This window comes from Pterocles gutturalis, unplaced genomic scaffold (assembly GCF_000699245.1).
Source record: "Pterocles gutturalis isolate BGI_N339 unplaced genomic scaffold, ASM69924v1 scaffold12085, whole genome shotgun sequence".
Classification (NCBI taxonomy): Eukaryota; Metazoa; Chordata; class Aves; order Pterocliformes; family Pteroclidae; genus Pterocles; species Pterocles gutturalis.
Genome location: NW_010145962.1, coordinates 53127 through 71140, shown reverse-complemented (window position 1 = coordinate 71140; position 18014 = coordinate 53127). Strand labels below are relative to the sequence as shown.

Genomic DNA, 18014 nt, shown 5'->3' with positions numbered 1-18014 from the left:
TTCTGCCACGATTTTGGGGTGGGCACCCCTCCGCCCGGGCGCTGGGGATGCTCTCGCGGGTTGTCTGGGGGTTTTACGCAGAGCCCGGGCTCCCCGTGCGATGCTCAGACGCTGCCTCCTCGGTTCGCCCTGCGGGTCCAAATGGCCTTTTGAGAGAGGTCTTATTTATTTCCCATTTTCATTAGCCTCATCTTCCCAAACGGTTTCCCTGATGGCAGCCAAACAACTTTTCATTCATCTTCAGAGATGATGTTCTCTCTTGCCTGTGGCTTTGCCCCCCTGCTGAGACCGTTTTTATACAGTAAATTAATTTTTGATAGTCAAAGCCATCAGGATGACTTGGTCAGTTCCCAGTTACCCTGTTGCACGTCCCTTAAATAGATCAGCGTGAGGCTCTGCAGTTTGTGCGATTTCAGAGCCAGGGAGTGCAATTCCTCCTTCCTCCCCCTAACACCAGGTCAGATACCGCGCGGGGGATTTTTGGACTAAATGAGAACCACATCCCCGGGGCAGATCCAAAGCCTGGCTTTAGCTCTGCACTCAAGCACCTCATTCACAAGCTGAGCCCAGCACCTGTCAAACCCCATCCTGGGCACTTTCTTTACCCGTTCTCTTAACGAAGCCCATCGCTCAGTTAAATTTACTGATACACGATGTGAAAACAAACCCAAGTTGACAATCTGGCCGCAGAGAGCAGCACGGCTCCGTCTGCCTGGATGCTCTAACAGGTGTTTTTGCTTTGTAGGTATCTCGTGACGGAGGGGCAGATTTTCATCCTCTACATTTTCACTTTCTTTGCCATGATGGCTTTAGTGATGCACCAGAAACGCAAGGGACTGGTCCTGGACAGCAACGGGCTTTTTCTCTTCTACTCCTTCATCATCACGCTGGTCCTCATCGCTGTCTGGGTGGCTTGGCTGTGGAATGACAAAATTCTCAGGAAGAAGTACCCGGGCGTGATCTATATCCCCGAGCCGTGGGCATTTTACACCCTGCACATGAACAACCTCCATGCAGCAAAGGAAAGTTTATAAATTTTTATATTTTAGAGTGATTTGAAGAAAAAAAAAATTCTAGTTTTTCTAATGTAGATGTATTTCAAATAAATTCCTGACCAACACAAGCTGCGAGACCTATCGTATGTTAACCAGACCTAGCTAGGGAAGGGGTGTTCGAACAAAAATTGTGACTTAATGCTTCAACGCCGGGGTTAGGGCTGGACCTTTGTGGGTGCTCAGGGGACACCAAGCCCCTCCCGGATCAGAGCCGGGGTACAGCAGCCCAGCCCCACTGTGGCCCACACCCCCACCAGTTCCCCATCCCATCACTGCCCCGCAGAACATCCCAGCCTTTAACAGGAGCGGTTTCTCAGGAAGTCGGAGTCTGAAGGGAGAATCTTTACCCCATGAGATGTAAGGACCCTGAGCGTGTCCCTGTAGCAGCGTCTGCTGGGCTAGAGTGGTCACTGTGGCCACTAAATATTTTGTTCTCAGGTCTAGGTCTCCACCACAGCCTGGCATCGGTACCTCATCCCCCCACGCATGTGCTAGCCCTGCCTGCACAGCCCCTGGGTTTCTTTTTGGGATCCTTGAAGGACCAGCACATCTGGAGAGGCAGAGCATCGCCCATCCCAGCACTCAGGCGAGCTGCTGGCTCAGCTTTCTGGGATGTAGATCCACAGAAAATCCTTGCTGTTCAGTGGCTTGAATGCCAACAGAGCAGCAGAAGCTGCTGCACTGGAAGGGACCAGAAGACTTGAGCAAATGTGGCTGTTTGTCAGGGCTGGTCCCCAACAGCTGGAGGCTGCTGCCACCACCCCAGACCCAGGTTTAACCCCCCCAGACCCAGGCTTAACCCCCAGCCACTCTCCAGCTCCCTCATCCCTCCCTCACCCTCAGCATCATTTCCTTGGCATCCTCCTTCCAAGTCCCATCCAAGGGCTGCAACCAGACGAGGCTGTTTGCTCCCAAGCAGCTGTGCTAAATAAATGCTGATAAATAAAAATTCAAGACAAATTCCCTGCAAACCCCCCAGACAGGGCACAGCGATGCTGCCAGTGCCCCAGGACCTGCAAAGCCTGATTTTTTTTTGAATTAACTCCTTCTGCCCACCAGCAAACCCCCCCAGCAGTGAACCCCAAAGCTCTAAATCCCCCCGTGCCCCTCCCCAGCAGACACCAGTAAGGCTGGATTTGTCTCCCAGCAGCTAAGCTTAGCTCAAGGTGTGCGGCTGTTTGAGATGATCCAACCTTTTGTGCTCAACCTGCTCGTCTCCACCCCGACCCCAAACACCCTCAAACCCCATCCGAGGGAAGCTCTCGCCCCGCTCCTCCTGCCAGCATCGCTGCTTGAGGTCCTGTCCCGAGCCCCGAGGTTTTGGGGGGGGCTGGCAGGAGCAGGAGCCGTGCTGGCAGCAGGATCCAGCCCCGGCAGGGATCAGGTCTCGTAGCCATAGCAGCGGGGTATTTATTACAGCCCGGCCGCGCTCCACCCCGCGCTGGCGGACTTTAGCCCTTCATCGAATAGAAAAGTAACAGCAGACACCTGTGATCCCAGCGGGCAGCAGAAAACACAAGGAGGGTCCCCGAAATCATGGTGAGTGAAGCGTTTCAGCCGATACAAACAGCTCACCCCCACTTGCCCCATCCTGATTTTAAAGCTTTTTTTTTTTTTTTTTCCCTTCTCTTTCTCCTTCCTCCCTTCATGGTACAGGCAAAATTTCTGTCCCAGGATCAAATTAACGGTACGTACAGGTTTTTGGGGTTTTTTTAAATTATTATTATTATTAGCAAGATCAGTGTAACAAATTCATAGCTCGTGGCTTTTCCCCCAAAAGGCTCTCAGTCTGGGCTCTGCTTGCCCTTCTCCCAGCTCTTCAGGGGATCTGCTCGCTCTGAAAACACAGAAATCTCCCTGATTTCACTAAAAAAGCACTAAGCATGGGCAGGGAGCTGAAACCACGGGCAGAAAATTTCAGGTGCCCGTTTGCAGTCCTGGAGCCCGACACGGATGCGTGTAGGTGCAGGAGGAGGAAGAAGGTGCAGGAGGAAGGAAAAGGTGCAGGAGGTACAAATTCTTGGCGCAAGGCACCGGAGCTCTCCCTGGGAACAGGAACCCCTGCCTCAGCCGGGAACGAGGACGGGTTCGCTTAGGAGACCGGCAGAAGAAAGCTGAAATAAGAGTATTACCACAAATCTGATAATCTGCAGCTCTGCGGGATTGCTGGAGGGGGGCGTCGGGGGCGGGGAAGGCCCCAGCACCCACGGAGCCCCCATCCCCCCTACCCCCGCCTGCAGAAAGGTCCAGGGACAGAGAGGATGAGGATGGTGCTGGAGGGTGATCCCATCAGCACAGGCTGGGGTTTATTCTCCTGTCCCCATGCAGCACAACTTGTCCCGGGCACAGTGCGGGCAGGGAGGATGCGAGCTGGCAGCCTGATCTGGGTCAGCTGCAATCCTTATTTATTTGAAAAGGGGGAAGGCAGCGTGCCAGGGGAAGGGGAGAGGGCGAGGGGGCAGGCGAGGAGCCCGGGGAGCAGCGAGGGAGGGGAGATGCTGTGGTGGGACGGCGGCAGGGCTGGGACGGGCTCTCCTCTGCCCGACTCGTGGTTGGCAGCACTCGGGCTGTCGAATGCGACGTTATTGGGTTTTTTTTAATTAAAATGTAGCTGTCTACCTGCACAGTGGCATGGGTGAGGGACAGGGACCAAACCAGCATCCTCCAGCGCTCCTTAAGGCTCATCCCTTCAGCATCCCCTCCTACCCTCCACGGAGACAGAGAAAATTTAAACAATTTTCTACATATTTGAAGACCTGGCTCCACTTTCAGACTTTCCTCATTAGGCTGAAGGACCCCAATTAGCTCAGCTCTTCACAAGACTGGATTTTAATTGCCCTTGGCACTTCACCCAGGGTCCTCCCCCACCACTGTCCATCATCTTCCTTGAAAGCAGACACCCCAAAGCAGACACAAAACACCCGCTGGAACCCTCCCAACGCCGCCCGCCCGGGAGAAACGTCACCTGCAGCTCAATGTCACCTTACATGGCATAACAGAGAGTTTTGGTTTTTAATTAGAGTTCAAGGAATGTTTTTCCCTGTACGACAAGAAACAAAAAGGCAAGATAAAAGCCTCGGACCTGCTGGCAGTGATGCGGTGCCTGGGAGCCAGCCCGACGCCGGGAGAGGTGCAGAGACACCTGCACCTGCACAAGATTGGTGAGCGGCGTGCGGCGGTGGCGTGTGAATAAAATGCTGGGATTAGGGTTGGGGAAATCCAACTATTTTTGTGGCTATAAGGCTACATGCAAAGCCACGGAGGCTGCCGGATAATATTCAGTCTTGGGTCAAACAGCCCTGGGGATGCAGCGTAAGCAAGAGTAGCCACCCAAACCCGGTCCCATGTGCTGGATGGTGAGCAAAGTCAGCCCAGCACCCACTAAAATAGTGCTGCTGGAAAAAAAAAAAAAAAAGGTTCAAGAGCAGCAGAAGGCATATGTATTGATTGTGGAATCTGAGGCTGGGAAACCGTTCTGTCCAACCCACAGAAGAGCACAGAAAGATATTTCATCTTATAAATAAAATCCGAAGCACAGCACAAAGACCAAAGAAGAATGATGAGATAGGGTGGTCTGGATTAAAAATTCTGGATCAAGAGTCTAGCAAAGCTACACATGAGTTTTCAGGCCAGGAGAAAGCCCCCAGGAGCCTGGACCCTCATCCCGACCCGAGTCAGGAAAATGGGAAAAAGTGCCCCAGGAAGGGGAACGGGGTGCTTAGGTCTGGATCCAAACTATGGATCTGAGCCCTTCCTAAAGAACCTGCTCTTCTTTCTCCAGACAGGAACGCAGAGCTGGATTTCTCCACTTTCCTGAATATAATGTACAGGCAGATGAAGCAGGAGGAGCCTGAGAAGGAGATCCTCACGGCCCTGTCCATGATCGACCGGCAGAAGAGGGGCATCATCAGCGCTTCGGAGCTGAGAGCCAAGCTGACCAGGCTGGGAGAAAAGCTTTCCGAGGAGGAAGGTATTCCATAAGATAAAGACATGAGAAAGAGGGGGACTTGTTAATTAAGATGCTTTTTTAAAAAAGAAAAAAAAAATTGTCCTGTTTGTCAAAAATCTGCTTCCAAGGGGCACGACAGGAGGGAATTTCCAGGAAGCTGAAAATGATCAAAATCTTCCAGACAGCTGATTAGCCCCTCAGCGTTTTATGTACAGACATTTTTAGCTGTATGCCCCACTTTCCCAGCTTTCAGAGGCTGCAGGAAGGCAGGGCAGTGCTCTGCACACCCCGCTGCCCATCAGCCCCGGAGATGGGGTGTCCTGTCCCCTCCTGTCCCAAAACCACGTCACCTGCGGCTTCTCCAGCTCTCGCCGAGGTCTGGCTCCTCTGCTGAGAGCAGACTCCGGAGCTTTCACATTAATGCTCCATCTTTGGCAGAGAGCAAGGAGAAAAACCCATCAGTGGTTTGATACAGGCAAGGAGTGAGCTTTTCCAGGGTTATGGGGTTTGTACGGACCCCGTCAGGCTGGTAGAACCGTCCTTTCTGACGTTCAAGTGGAATTTAGACCTCAGCAGAGCAAGGCTGGCCAGCCCAGGCGCCGTCACCACCAGCCATACACCAAGGAGGCATTTCTTCCGAGCGTTTTCTTCAATTAACTGGAATAACAGTTCGTGCAGCTATTTACATCCGAAAACACTTCCAGAGCTATTATGAGAGTGAAGACACTGAGACACCAACCCTAATTGAAGGCACCCCAGCACGCACCGCTGTTGGATAAGGAGGATTTGGGAGGTGCAGGGGGTTTCCACTCCTCTGCCCTACAGGCTGTGTATCGACCCCCAACGGGCAACAAGGCACCGCAGACCCCAACGCAGGGAGCGATGCTTCTCCTCAACAAGAGATTCCCCCTTGGCTTGACACGCTGAACCCCAGCTCGCTGCTATAAATATTTGATGCCGGAACAGACTCCATGTCATTAGCATCGGCGACTGCTCAGTAACTACCGGCACGTACCTTCATTTACAGCGGCTCCAGAAAAGCCTTCGCTTCATTTTAATTTAACGGACTTTTACCAAATGAGAACTGACACATTTTTCTTCTGTGTTATTTTTAAATGTTCTGGGAAGAATTAATTTATTTTTTTTTAAATTTAACATCCTTAGAAGCACTTGATGACCATCAGGGTATTCTTTTTGAAAGGAGGATTAGATCTCCTGGAAAGGAAGAACCATTACTCACCTTACAGAACCGCTGCTCTCCCCATAGCCCCCCGTTCACCCCCACGGATCCTCACCCCCTTTATACACCCCGATACCTGTCTGCAAACAGGGGAAACCAGCATCTCATCCAGCACCCGTGGGAAGAGCAGAAACAGGGAATGCTGCTCCCAGAGACCTTCCACAACTAGTCACAGTAAAAAAAACTCTTTTTTGCACCTAAACCTCCCTCCCCTGACCTTCCCCCTGGGTTTCCCAACTGCCAAGCTCTTATCTTGTGCTTGAGGGCTCAGAGCCTTATTTAAACAACCCCAGCTCGTTCAGCCTGAGCAGCCGCGCTGCCAACCCCGGCCAAGGAACTCGCTAAACGCCGTGAAAACATCGACCAGCCGCCGCCGAGCTGCCCGTGCCCATTCCGGAGAGGGAGAGCCCTCCAGCGCCGTCCCGGCCCCTGACCACAGCCTGCAGGTTATGGAGGACTCGTATCAGCGCATGGCTGTGTATAACCCATCTGGTCAATGGTCAATGGTCAAAGGAGAAATTCAGGTCCGCAACCCGACAGACCGCCTGCCCCATCCCTCCGTGCCGCATCCAGCCGCGATCCTGCTCACGTGCTGCTGGTCCAGCAGCCAGCATGCCAGCTGAAAGCTCTTCTGGACTGTATCAGACACCTTATCGAAGGAAACTGCTGCCCAAACCACTGCCAAATAAAATTCTCTGATGTTTTAGTGCCCACCCGCTATTTTTTTATGGGTGAAGTAAGCAAAGGGAATTTGCCTCCTCTCCTGTCATCTGAAGGAACGTGGCATCTAATTCCCAGCTTCATTCACCAACGTTTAACGTTGCTTTTCTACGTGTCATTTCTCACCTGCTTCTATTTGATTGACATTATTTGACAGGAAGAACACCTTCTCATGGGTCAGCCTGGACAGAGCAGAACCGCTGTCACGCCAAGGCACTCCCACAGCTGGGATGAAAAGCATCATCACTAGATGACCCGCAAGGTCCCCTGCAGCCCAAACCATCCTGTGATTCTGTGATTCCTGCCAGGTGCCAACAGCACAGTTATCACCTCTTTACAAGTATTTTCAGCGGGAGCCTCAGAGCCCCAGCTGAGTCTGTCATCTTCACTTTCCAACACCTTTACACCTCGACCATCGCAACATCCCTAATATCTGCCAGACTCAAACTTATGTTTTCTTCTGTTCTTTCTTTCAGTTGACGACCTGCTAAAAGAAGCCAAAGTTGGGCCAAACGGAACAATAAAATATGAAGAATTTGTCCGTGTCATTTGCCTCCCTACGGTCGACTACTGAAATTCAAAACAAGATATTTGTCAGCAGCAAGACCTGAAACTTTTTTTTACTTCAGTTTTTCCTAGTTACTCTTTGAACTCCGGAATCATCACTTGCCTTTAAAAATCCTTATTTTGCCTTGATGATAGCGCTTGTGCTTACAGAGGTTCCCACCCCATTTCTGCAGAGCTCGCTGTTGTCTAAATAAACTGAATATAACCCTCCCTTGTGTCAAATGTGTCACGCTTAAAAAAAAACCCAACTCTTATTTCAAAAATGTATTTAAGTCTACAGATGGCAGCATAAATGATAACTGGTTGTTCAGGCTGTCAAGCTGACAGCTCCACGGGCAGGGTGGCCGCGTCCCCGGTGACTCCAGAGCGACAGGAGACAAGCAGCCGGGAATCCTCCATCTCCCCCGGTCAGTGATGCTCAGCGGAGGACAACTCCCAGTCTCCAAACTCAGGAACAGTCTGTGATCGCTGCCTCACTCCTCCTCACCTTTCGCACCCCCAACACACAAGATCTCGGTATTGCTGTGCTTCTGTCGCGTTATTTAAGGTGCAGGTATCCTGCAAGTCTCTGCGCAGCCAGGCTGCCCCCGAGTTCGGCGGCAGCACACGGAAACGCTGTGCTTGGGAAACGGATCCGTCACCGAGCTCTGGGCTAGCTGCCCAGAACACGCTCCTAGAGACAGCCTGGCAGGGAAAAACAGGGGCCAGGAAAATTCCGCTTCTCTACCAGAGGAAAAAACAAAATACCCCATGTCTCTTGACTTTGGGCTGATTAAAACCAGTGTGACCCAGAGCAGCCGGTATCGATCTCACTCCTCCTTCATCCGGGCAGCCCTCGCTACGGCGCACGGACTGGTGCATGAAATTTAGGATAACAAACAGCAGATTCTCTAGAGTCGATTGGAAATTTGCAGAAACCATCTTTGCACAGTCAGAGCACACGCTCCTGCCGGCTCTGCTGCGGCTTCCACCCACAGGAGCCCCCTCCCCTCCTTCTACCCCTGCCTCTCCTCCCTTTTTTTCAATTCTGAATCTTTAGTGCTGAAGCAACTAACCCGCTCTTTACCCACTTTGTGAAATGACCAGCAATTAAATCATTGCAGCCATTGCAGATACAACGGATTGATTCCCCAGCACAGTCTGAACACTGCAGACTCAGGCTGCCACCAGAACCATCACACGTCGCTGCAACACTTGGAATCAACCAGGATGATAGCAAACATTGGGGTATAAACTGAAAAAAACAAAGTATGAGCAAATCTTAACCCTTCCAAATCAGTAAGTGTCGCCAGGAGGGTAAGGTAGGGGTTATTCTTATGGGGGGTAAAGAAGCACGAAAGATTAAATGACGTGCTGAACACTATGCAAGAAATGGAACCAAATCCAAGATCCTTTCCAGACAAAGGGAGTTTTGTGCCCAGCCTCCCCTGATTCAGAGCCAAGCTGCAGAGCCTGCGGTTCTCACCAGACGACAGTCCCAGACTAACCCAGTAAGCTCGGACTTGGCTGCTGACACGCCGACGTACTAACCGAAGGCCCTCTGAACAGCAAAGGATCATGCTTCAAGGGGAAACAAACTGCTCAACCCAAAACTGAGATACCTTGGCATGTCTGTCCACCGCATCCTTCAATTCTTGTATTAGCTCTTCCTACTCCACAGACAGAAAACACAAACTCCCATTTCTCTGAAAAACAGAGTTACAAACAGCTCCAGAAAAACATTATACAGTGAGAGAGAGATGGGATTCACTAGAAAAACCAGGAGCAGGCTCCAAATCACAGCAAACTATACGATTTCCCTCGCAGCTCTCTCCCCACGGTTCAGTTTGGACAAAAACCCGACCTACCTTGGCGCCGAGCCTTTGCGTGCTGGTGCCTCTGGAGGTCTGCCCACAGCGTGGAGTTCGGCTTCTGCCCACCGGAGCCGGTCCAGACCTTTGCTACCAGAAGCACCAGCGATGACGGGGAGCAAAAACCTCGGCTGCTTTGAGCAGGAGCGTCATTAGCTTATGAAATCAAGGAGTTCATTTAGAAGCATTTGCTTCCAATATGCATCAATAGCCAAATTACGAATGATCCAATACACGGCTTAATTCCTCCTACTGACCACACCAGTTGACTAACAAATCCTTTCAGCAGTTGACACTGTAAAAGCTTGGGTGTCATGGGGATGGATCAGCTCAGAATCGCTTTGGATGACTCCAGAATGCATCTGGATGATCCCAGGGGGTTAGCACCCTCTCCGGGTGGGTAAACACCACCCAAATAAAAGCTAGGAAAAAGGATCCGCACTTCACACCCACTCCCAAAACAAAGCAGCATCGTCAGAGCAGGGAGAGACAAGCGTGAGACCCTCCGTGCCACAAAACACCGAGAAGCAAAGCCTTCCTGTTCAGAAGGGACCTTTGCAACTCCGAGTTCACAGCACGCACGCTGCTCCCCCCTCCATCCCTTTTCCCCCCCCCCAGGAAACACAACGTAACTGAATGTTTTTTATTACATCTAAAGATTTCTACATAAACAGGTAACATTCAATAGGTAAACCATTTTCTTTTCCAATGCATATAATAAATATTTTCACTTGGTACTTTTATACAAACTGACATTGGTCTACTATACATTTTTAAAAGCCATTTACTGGTTTGGCATGCCGTATGGAAACTAAGAGAAAGTTTTAAGGCAATGAATGACAGATTTAAATTCATGGAATTAATGGTATTTTTAATATTCTGCTTATATACATTTTTCCCTTTGTTAACTAAAACAATTAACAGCAGCACTTTCGGGGACCACCAGCAATTCTCCCTTGTTAGAAATCTAAGATCTGTTAAAAAAAAAAAAATTAAAAAAAGAAAGAAAAAAACCCAGTTACACTGACAAAGCAAAATCCTTTCTATTTAAAATGTGCTTAAAACCCTGAAATGTTAAACCGCAACGAAGAATTAATTTTCAAAACGTTCTCCTCACAGTCCTCAGCTCTGCGATGGGAGGCAGGTCCAAGAGAGTCCAATGAAAATGTATCAGTCATCCCGTCCTTGAAAGGCTTTTTGAATCCTGGCCACGGAGAGGAAGGGGCAAGCCTAGAGCTGCTGCCACGTCTATCGGAATGGAAGCGCTACGAGGTTTTTAATGCACGGCATGGGTTACAGTTTAGTGCGGTTTTTCTTCAAGGATGCACCAGTGAACACCCTCAGGAGCGATTCAAAGCCGCCTCCACCCTAGGTCCTCATTCCCGCGTGTGTACGTACACACACACGGAGCATTACACCTAACGCAGGCACACGTGCCACTCCTCTAGGGGAAGAATTTCAGGACAAGAGACCAGCTGCCTAAGGATCACAGAAATTCTGCAATCACAGCAAACGGAGCCGTACCGCAAGCCGAGCTGCCCTGGGCTGCTCTGCTCCATCTCTGCTAACACGCGAATCAGCGGAGGGTGGGTTTTGGAGGGACATTTGCAGGGAACTTGTCGAGAACTCAGACTGAGACTTCTACCAAGCAATGTTAACTGTGGTCAGAGGCACAGAGAATTATCAACTATAAAAACAGCCGAGCGTGGGACAGGGATACTCACAAAGCCTATGGGATCAACACCACAAAGGAGGACTCGAAAACATTTCTGTCCCTTCTTTGTAGAGCGATGAGGTTAAAAAAAAATTACAACGGTGATCTGAACAGGGTGACTTGTGAAGAAATGAAAGCCGTCATCAGCTGACCTCACTTTCCAAAAGCTAAGACAGGCATAAAGGTGCCGGGTTCTGGGTTACCACACACTTGCCACATTTAATTTTATATGTGAATCAACAAGATTTTAATACCATTGTCAAAAATGACATAAGCTGCTCTTCAGGCCATTTTTAACAGTACAGTCAATGAAAACGTTGCCACAATCGTCAGTAAAACAGCCACAAGCTCTCCCGAATTTCTCGTAGGTGTTCCAGAAGCTGGGGACAGGCACACGCCCCGTTACACCGATGGCAGTCGTACTCCGGATTTACAAGCGGTATCATAGCAAAGCATATGCTCTGAAGTTACCAGGTTAGTATTCATGACTAAAATGTATGAGATATATTCCTAATGTAGGTTTAATCACTTCAAAATCAGACTGAGCTTAAAAAATAAGTATTTCCCATTTTCTATCCTTTTATTTATTTAACTGACATTTAATAAATTATAAAATTGGTGTATGGTGAAATATATTTATCAGCCAGATATGTATGAAATACACATGCATGGGAAAAACTATTTAACTCACTTTTAACTCACACACACGGATCTATAAATACATATATACACACACATATACATATAAACACAAACATTTGTTTTCAAAATTCAAGTCAACTATTTAGTGGCAGAGGGATGCTGTAAAAACACTAAAAACGATTTTGATGCCACATCATGTGAACCTTTCAAATAACCATACGACTGATCATACAGCAATACCTAATGCTACTTGGATTAAAGATTTTTTTTCTTTTTTCCTTTTTTTTTTTTCCTTTTTTTTTTTCTTTTTTTAATCAACGCAAGATTTTGAGACAACTTCATAGGCAAAAGGTGGCCCTCGTCAATGCTCAAAGCAACTATCTGCAATCAACAGTTTTGGACATTAAAAATTCAGACACAAATCTGCTAATTTTAGTATTCCTTATCTCTCTTTCCTGATAAACCTGTTACCTGCACTTTCAGCCAGTTATAAAAATATTTTTCACACCAGAGGAAATATTTACTCTCTCTGACATGGACTTTGGGACACAAGTGGATCAATTCCTTCCCTCCCCGTTCTCTTACTTTAAAGAATCTCCTGAAAAACTGCATTCCAGCTATTTACACATTTCACTCTTTAATAAGAACAGATCAGCCCAAATGACCCATCAGTTCTATAAAAAAGAAAAAAAAAATATTTTCCTATGTCATGCACAACTTCCAAAAATAAAAAGAAACCAGGAAGTACGTATGGCTCAAAGTTCTCCAAGTTCAACAGAAGTGTACTGAAAATTAGGGAAATCAAAATAATTACAAAGCCAAAAAACTGAATGTTGAAACCCACTACCCTAAGAGACTTCAACAGGCAGCAATACATCTGAGTGCACGGGCTACAGGGTGGGGCTTTTTATTGGGTTGGGTTTTAGTTTAGGACTCACACTGAACACTTAAATATTAATTTGGATGAATGTGAACTCAGGAGACAGTGTACCAGGACCATTATCAGCTGCACAAACCATGCAATAGTGTGCTGGTAGTTGTAGTTTCTTCCTTTTTATTGACAAGTTCACTTTGAAGCAGAAATTTGATCTACTGCAGCTAAAAGGAGGTTTTTCCAGCGAGAACAAGCCCGGCCTCAGTTCAAGGGGCCATTTGTACACGCATGGCAAACTTCAAAGCACAAGCAGCTCCACAAATCTAAAACTGACACATGCTTAATATTTTGCTGATTAGGATCTTATGTTATTTTTAAAGGATTTCATAGTAAGTTCTTAGAAACAAAACCCTCCAGTCCAGTGTGTCAATGCTTTTATTTGGGGCTAGATTCTATAAAACCTCTGTCCTGTCCCACAGAAGCACAGCCAAGTAAATCCTCAGTCTGAGATTTTATTGAGTCTGGCCCTCACTGATGCACTAATGAGCCTGCAACATGCTTGATTAAAGCATGGAATTAAAAAAAAAAAATTATCTGAATAGAGGGTCACATAGAACCAGAAATGACAAAAAAAAAACCAAACCCAAACAAACAAACAAAAAACCAAACCCACTCCTGAAAGGCTATGTCCTGCAAACAGAGGGGATGTGGTGGAACAGTTCGGGTAGGGTTTATTCCGCCTGAATAAGAAGAAAATCTGCACTAAATATGGGATGGGGAAATTAGATTCCACCAAAGGTAAATGTCTCCAAGAGGAGAAAAAACCCTCTCACAAGCTTGAACTTTAAAAGCTCAGCTCCTTTCCTGTTTACTTTACTGTGAATAAAATAATGCCATTTGTGTCCAAACCATGGGGGGAAAAAAGTAACTCACATGACAAATGCACAGGTGTAAAATCTTCAGCATCCATAAAAATGAATTGAAACGCCTTGTTTTTGTTAATTTTTTTTTGTTTTGTGTTTTTTTTTTTTCTTATTTTTACCAATGAGGCCATCTTAGGTTTATATACAAAAGTAAAACTGAAAATATACTTTTGTTCTCTGTACACATAAATTTTTTTCCCTAAAAAAGGAAAAAAAACTTGTCTATGTTTCTAACATAAAGTAAAACCAAGCACAAAGATTTCCTCTGACGAGTTCATTTCCTCCAAAAATCAGTCCAATGAAATAATGTCTGGTATGATACCAAAGATAGACGCCGTGTCCGTGCTGCTCCTACTTGCAACTGGATGACCATGATTCTCTCGCAGGCTGTTGGAGGAAACAAGACTGCTGTTACTGCCACTATTGCTACCATTTGTGGCTGGCAGAGAACTGCTTCCTCCTGCATTTAGCTGATCGAGAAACATCTGAGATGAAGTATATGGGAAAAAACGAGAGTGTAAGAGTTCTTGATCATCTGATGCGGAAACTGCCGCAGCTGCAGCGGCAAGAAGGGATGTGTTGTAATGCTGGGGGGGAAAAACAACATTTTCAAGTTACATTTCAGACACCATAGGCTTGATTCAGACGAGCACAAAGAAGGTATTTGTAAGCTACAGCTCTGACAGCTTCTGGATTTCACACCGGCTCGTCTACTCAACCTTTCTGTAAGGTAAGTGGACCGATGCAGTGAACTTTTACCTCTGCAGCCCCTGATTTCTGAAGCCAAAAGAAATTGGAAATACTAGTATTAGTAAGAGCAAACACTAGAAAGGTGACAGGATCGCAAGACACCCAAACCAGTAAGAAAAGGTAAGAAGCAGCACTCTTTTTTACCTCTTCAAAAAATTCCTTGGTGGAAAAATTCCCCAAAATTCAAAGAAACCTTTTGCCATCCCTCTCCTCCGCTCAAAAGTCACAGACCAACCACAGCTGGTGAAACTATGTGCTAATCACTGCTGGTGGAGGAAAGCATACTTCTGTGAAAAATGCATTTAGAAACAGCACGCTTAGTCCCATCAGATGGCAGCAAGGGCTGTCCCAAGCTATACCCTCTGCAGGGCAGCCCCCGAAAGGCAAGAACTTTAGCTGTCAAGAATTGGGTTTTAAATACAGTCTCTCTGCAGGGTAATTTTGCTCTCAGTGTTTCTTCCCACTACGATGAGATCTACATGCAGGTTATTCAGCCTTCTACCCCAACATCTATGCACTGGTATAATTATGCCGTATCAGTGCAGCATCAGTCTTTCACGCTACTTGTTTCAGAATAATTCTCATATCTATTGCTTTACTGAATATCAAGACAGCCCTTCTGAATCCAAATTATACAGTGCAGGCTCTGGTCTTCATTATGAGATAATGCAATTCGCCGACTTGAGACTGCAGAGCAGACATGAAGGGACAAAAGGCAGGTGAGTCACCCCAGCCCTCTTCTTGGAGGCACAGGAGGACAAGGGATCAAGCAGGAGGACTTGCCAACCCAGACTCTTTTGAGAATAACCTGCTCAGTTCCCAAAACTGGAGGAGCCAGCATCAATACAGCCCACTTCAGTAAGCACTTACAGAAAGGTGGCAAACATGGCAGGAACAGGCACACAGCCTCAGAAAAAAAGAGAGCTGCCCCTCACTCTCCCAATTGTGTAAAGGACTGTCAAGAGTCCCAGTGCTGGGGACAGCACTGTCACACAGCCAAAGTCAGACCTCAGGTCTGAAAAACTAAGGAGGTGGCTGGTGGACCTTCAGCCATGGCCAAGGGTCATGCCACAATACAACACTGGCTGACTGGGCTTTTTTTTTTTGGAAACTGAAATATTTCTCTTTTATTACGCTTTGTCCTACACTGGTATTCAGACAATGCTTATGTTTGGTCACAGCTTCTATGTGTATACAATAAAGCTGCAGCCTGCCTGCATTTCCACCTACATCATACATCTGCTCCTTCCTCGCCCATACATCCATGCCAGCAAGTCCTTCTCAGAAAAGACTATCTGCCATATGACTTGATTTTCCTCAACTTACCTGATTGTCTCCTGACAGGAAAGGGAAGAAATCTAGACCTGTGAAGAGCCAAAGAAAAAAAAAAAATCAGCCTTCTCAAAATGAAAAAGTAGGTCCCATTTTTCACCATTTACTTTGAAATAAAACCAGCATGATACTGATGACACTTCAGATTCTCTTCATTGCTGGAGCTTGCAAAATATCAACCTTTTAAAACCTTAAGATATTAACCTAAACTTACTTTTTTTTTTTTTTTTTTTTTTTTTTTTAATACCGTCCTATCCTCTGTGGATGCAAAATAGTACTTTTCACTATCAGACTGTCAAACAACTGCATGTTTAAATCCTTTTACAATAGATATTATTGCTTGGAGAGCTGTACTTACAGCTACAAGCAGTCGGAAGCTCACCTTGCAAGTCATAAGGCATGGGTGTCATGTGGAATGGGTGCCTGTAGTCTTGGATAAGTGATGTATTGATGTAGCTGGTGTCAACAGCAGGAAGGCTTGGTGTTCTTGACACAGGAGATGCTTGATGGGGTAAACTTAAAATGCTGGAAGAAACAAAGGCTTGTTACAAGCATAAAATACAGCCTTGGCTTTAATGCTAAAATAGAAGACAGCTGAGAAGGTTTTGAAGAGTTTTAAGGGATCACCAAGTCATTTACATTACTGGAGTAGTAATCATTTCAACAACAGGATCCCTTTGGTTTTGCCTCAGTTTCATCCCTACATGTTTATGTAAACAGGGTGCTACGAACAGCTCTGCTAGTGAGGTGCAATCAGGTTATTCTGGCATTCTTCATTACCACACCACTGGCAGTAATCACTGGTAAAACCCACACACTCCCACACCACACCCATGTTTCTCACTGCTTTCTCTCTCTATGTGCTGCTTTCCTGTCTCCCTATGGGAGAAACACATATCCAAATCTGCAAAAAACATACTTAAGCCACAACGTTTTGCACCGTTTTATACTCATTTTCACAACTAGGAGTATAAATACAATTAAAATCTGTATCATGTTACACACTTAACGCTGTTACTCCAATATTTTCAGGCCTTGCGACCTGACACTAAATCTATTTGCTACAAGCTACTAAATCAGGATATAACTGAAATTTGTTACTGCTCTCCATCGTGAGTATATTCTCTCTGCATTGGCCTGTATATTTTTTTCTCACCCCTTATTATTTAACGGTGATGCTGGAGATATGGAAGGGCAGCTTCTCTTTGCAGATGGTTCCTCCTCCTCTTCATCTGATGAGCTATCAATGGTTAAATCAATCACTTCTACTTTCTTGTTTTTATTTGACTGTTGGTGAGAAGACACCTGATGTTCCAAGGAAGAGCTTATGCATCCTATATAAAGTAAGTCAACATAAGCTGTAGCTTACAACAGCACTACAATCATCATAGCATCACAGCTTATTATACTTCTTCATACATAAAGCTTACAACTTGGAATAAGAGACAACAAATTTTAATAATGTTGATGATAAAAGTACCATCAGCCCCAAACAGGTATTACTCAAGTAATCTTTCTCACAAATTATCATTAAAAGCTGCAAACATACATGCAAGAGTGAGCATCTTGAAAAGTTAAAGGAACACCAACACCCAACAGTTCAACAGGGTGACATTCAGTCCCTCCATCCCGAAACACAACCTACCATCAACTCCGTTGTAAGATGCAGTCACTTCCTGCACTTCCTTCTTCGACCTCATAGGAGCCCATGATCCATCCTCCTTAAACTGAATTTCATCACAGTCTGTACAATACTTCAGGATTTCCATGAACAGCCTGTCAATCAAAAACATTTACATCAGTCCTCAAAAAGAGCGTAACTCTTTTTTTCTAAAATGTCTTCATATAGTCAGTTTAAGTTTGAAGTAGCATTTAAAAAAAGTCAAATGCTTTCATTGTTCTACCCTTCTCCCATCTGCTTCCCTGATAAAAAGGAATCACTGAAAAATTAAAAATATTATCGAAAATAAAAACCTGCACATTCACTTAGAAGAACCACAAGAGTGGAATCCCACAGAGCTCATGACAGAACTCTTCATTTCCCAAAATGAAGGAAGAATGTGAAATAACATTTAGAAAAAAAAAAAAATCTATCTTTCTTACCTATATTTATCTCTGACACTATTTAACTGAAGAAGCCCGTATCTTAAAGGAGTCCACACAGCTGAGTATTTAAAGACTAGTATTTCCTGAACCAACCCCCCCCCCCCCCCCCCCCCCCTTTTTTTTTCCAGGCAAAAACTTCCCAACAAAAGCTGAGCATGGGAATCTATACTTGCAGCCTTTTCTCCTAGCAGCATCTCCTAAAACTTCTAGGATCCTGGCACCACATCACTCTCAGTGGGAATTCCAGCTTTCGACCAAGACTATTCATGTGGTTCTGTGTAGGAAAGAGCTT

At 46.3% G+C, this 18014-nt stretch overlaps 3 protein-coding genes across 3 annotated transcripts in view; 2 read left to right on the top strand and 1 right to left on the bottom strand.

Moving 5' to 3' along the window:
- The window catches only part of CLN6 (ceroid-lipofuscinosis, neuronal 6, late infantile, variant), a 6630-nt gene extending 5528 nt beyond the window's left edge, over window positions 1-1102 (top strand). The window contains exon 7 of the mRNA XM_010085555.1: window positions 746-1102. Coding sequence (XP_010083857.1) covers window positions 746-1034 — 289 coding nt within the window. The 3' untranslated portion in view covers window positions 1035-1102. The remainder of the gene's footprint in view (window positions 1-745) is intronic.
- Window positions 1103-2702: 1600 nt separating this feature from the next.
- On the top strand, window positions 2703-7538 carry CALML4 (calmodulin-like 4). Its single transcript, XM_010085554.1, has 4 exons — window positions 2703-2742; window positions 4076-4216; window positions 4837-5025; window positions 7441-7538. The coding sequence occupies exons 1-4, from the start codon at window positions 2703-2705 to the stop codon at window positions 7536-7538; spliced, it is 468 nt and encodes a 155-aa protein (XP_010083856.1).
- Window positions 7539-13647: 6109 nt separating this feature from the next.
- Window positions 13648-18014, bottom strand: part of PIAS1 (protein inhibitor of activated STAT, 1) — a 37394-nt gene continuing 33027 nt past the window's right edge. The window contains exons 10-14 of the mRNA XM_010085553.1: window positions 17262-17392; window positions 16773-16950; window positions 15999-16141; window positions 15611-15648; window positions 13648-14121 (exon numbers count right to left, since the gene is read on the bottom strand). Of these exons, the coding sequence (XP_010083855.1) occupies window positions 13825-14121; window positions 15611-15648; window positions 15999-16141; window positions 16773-16950; window positions 17262-17392 (787 nt within the window). The 3' untranslated portion in view covers window positions 13648-13824. The remainder of the gene's footprint in view (window positions 14122-15610; window positions 15649-15998; window positions 16142-16772; window positions 16951-17261; window positions 17393-18014) is intronic.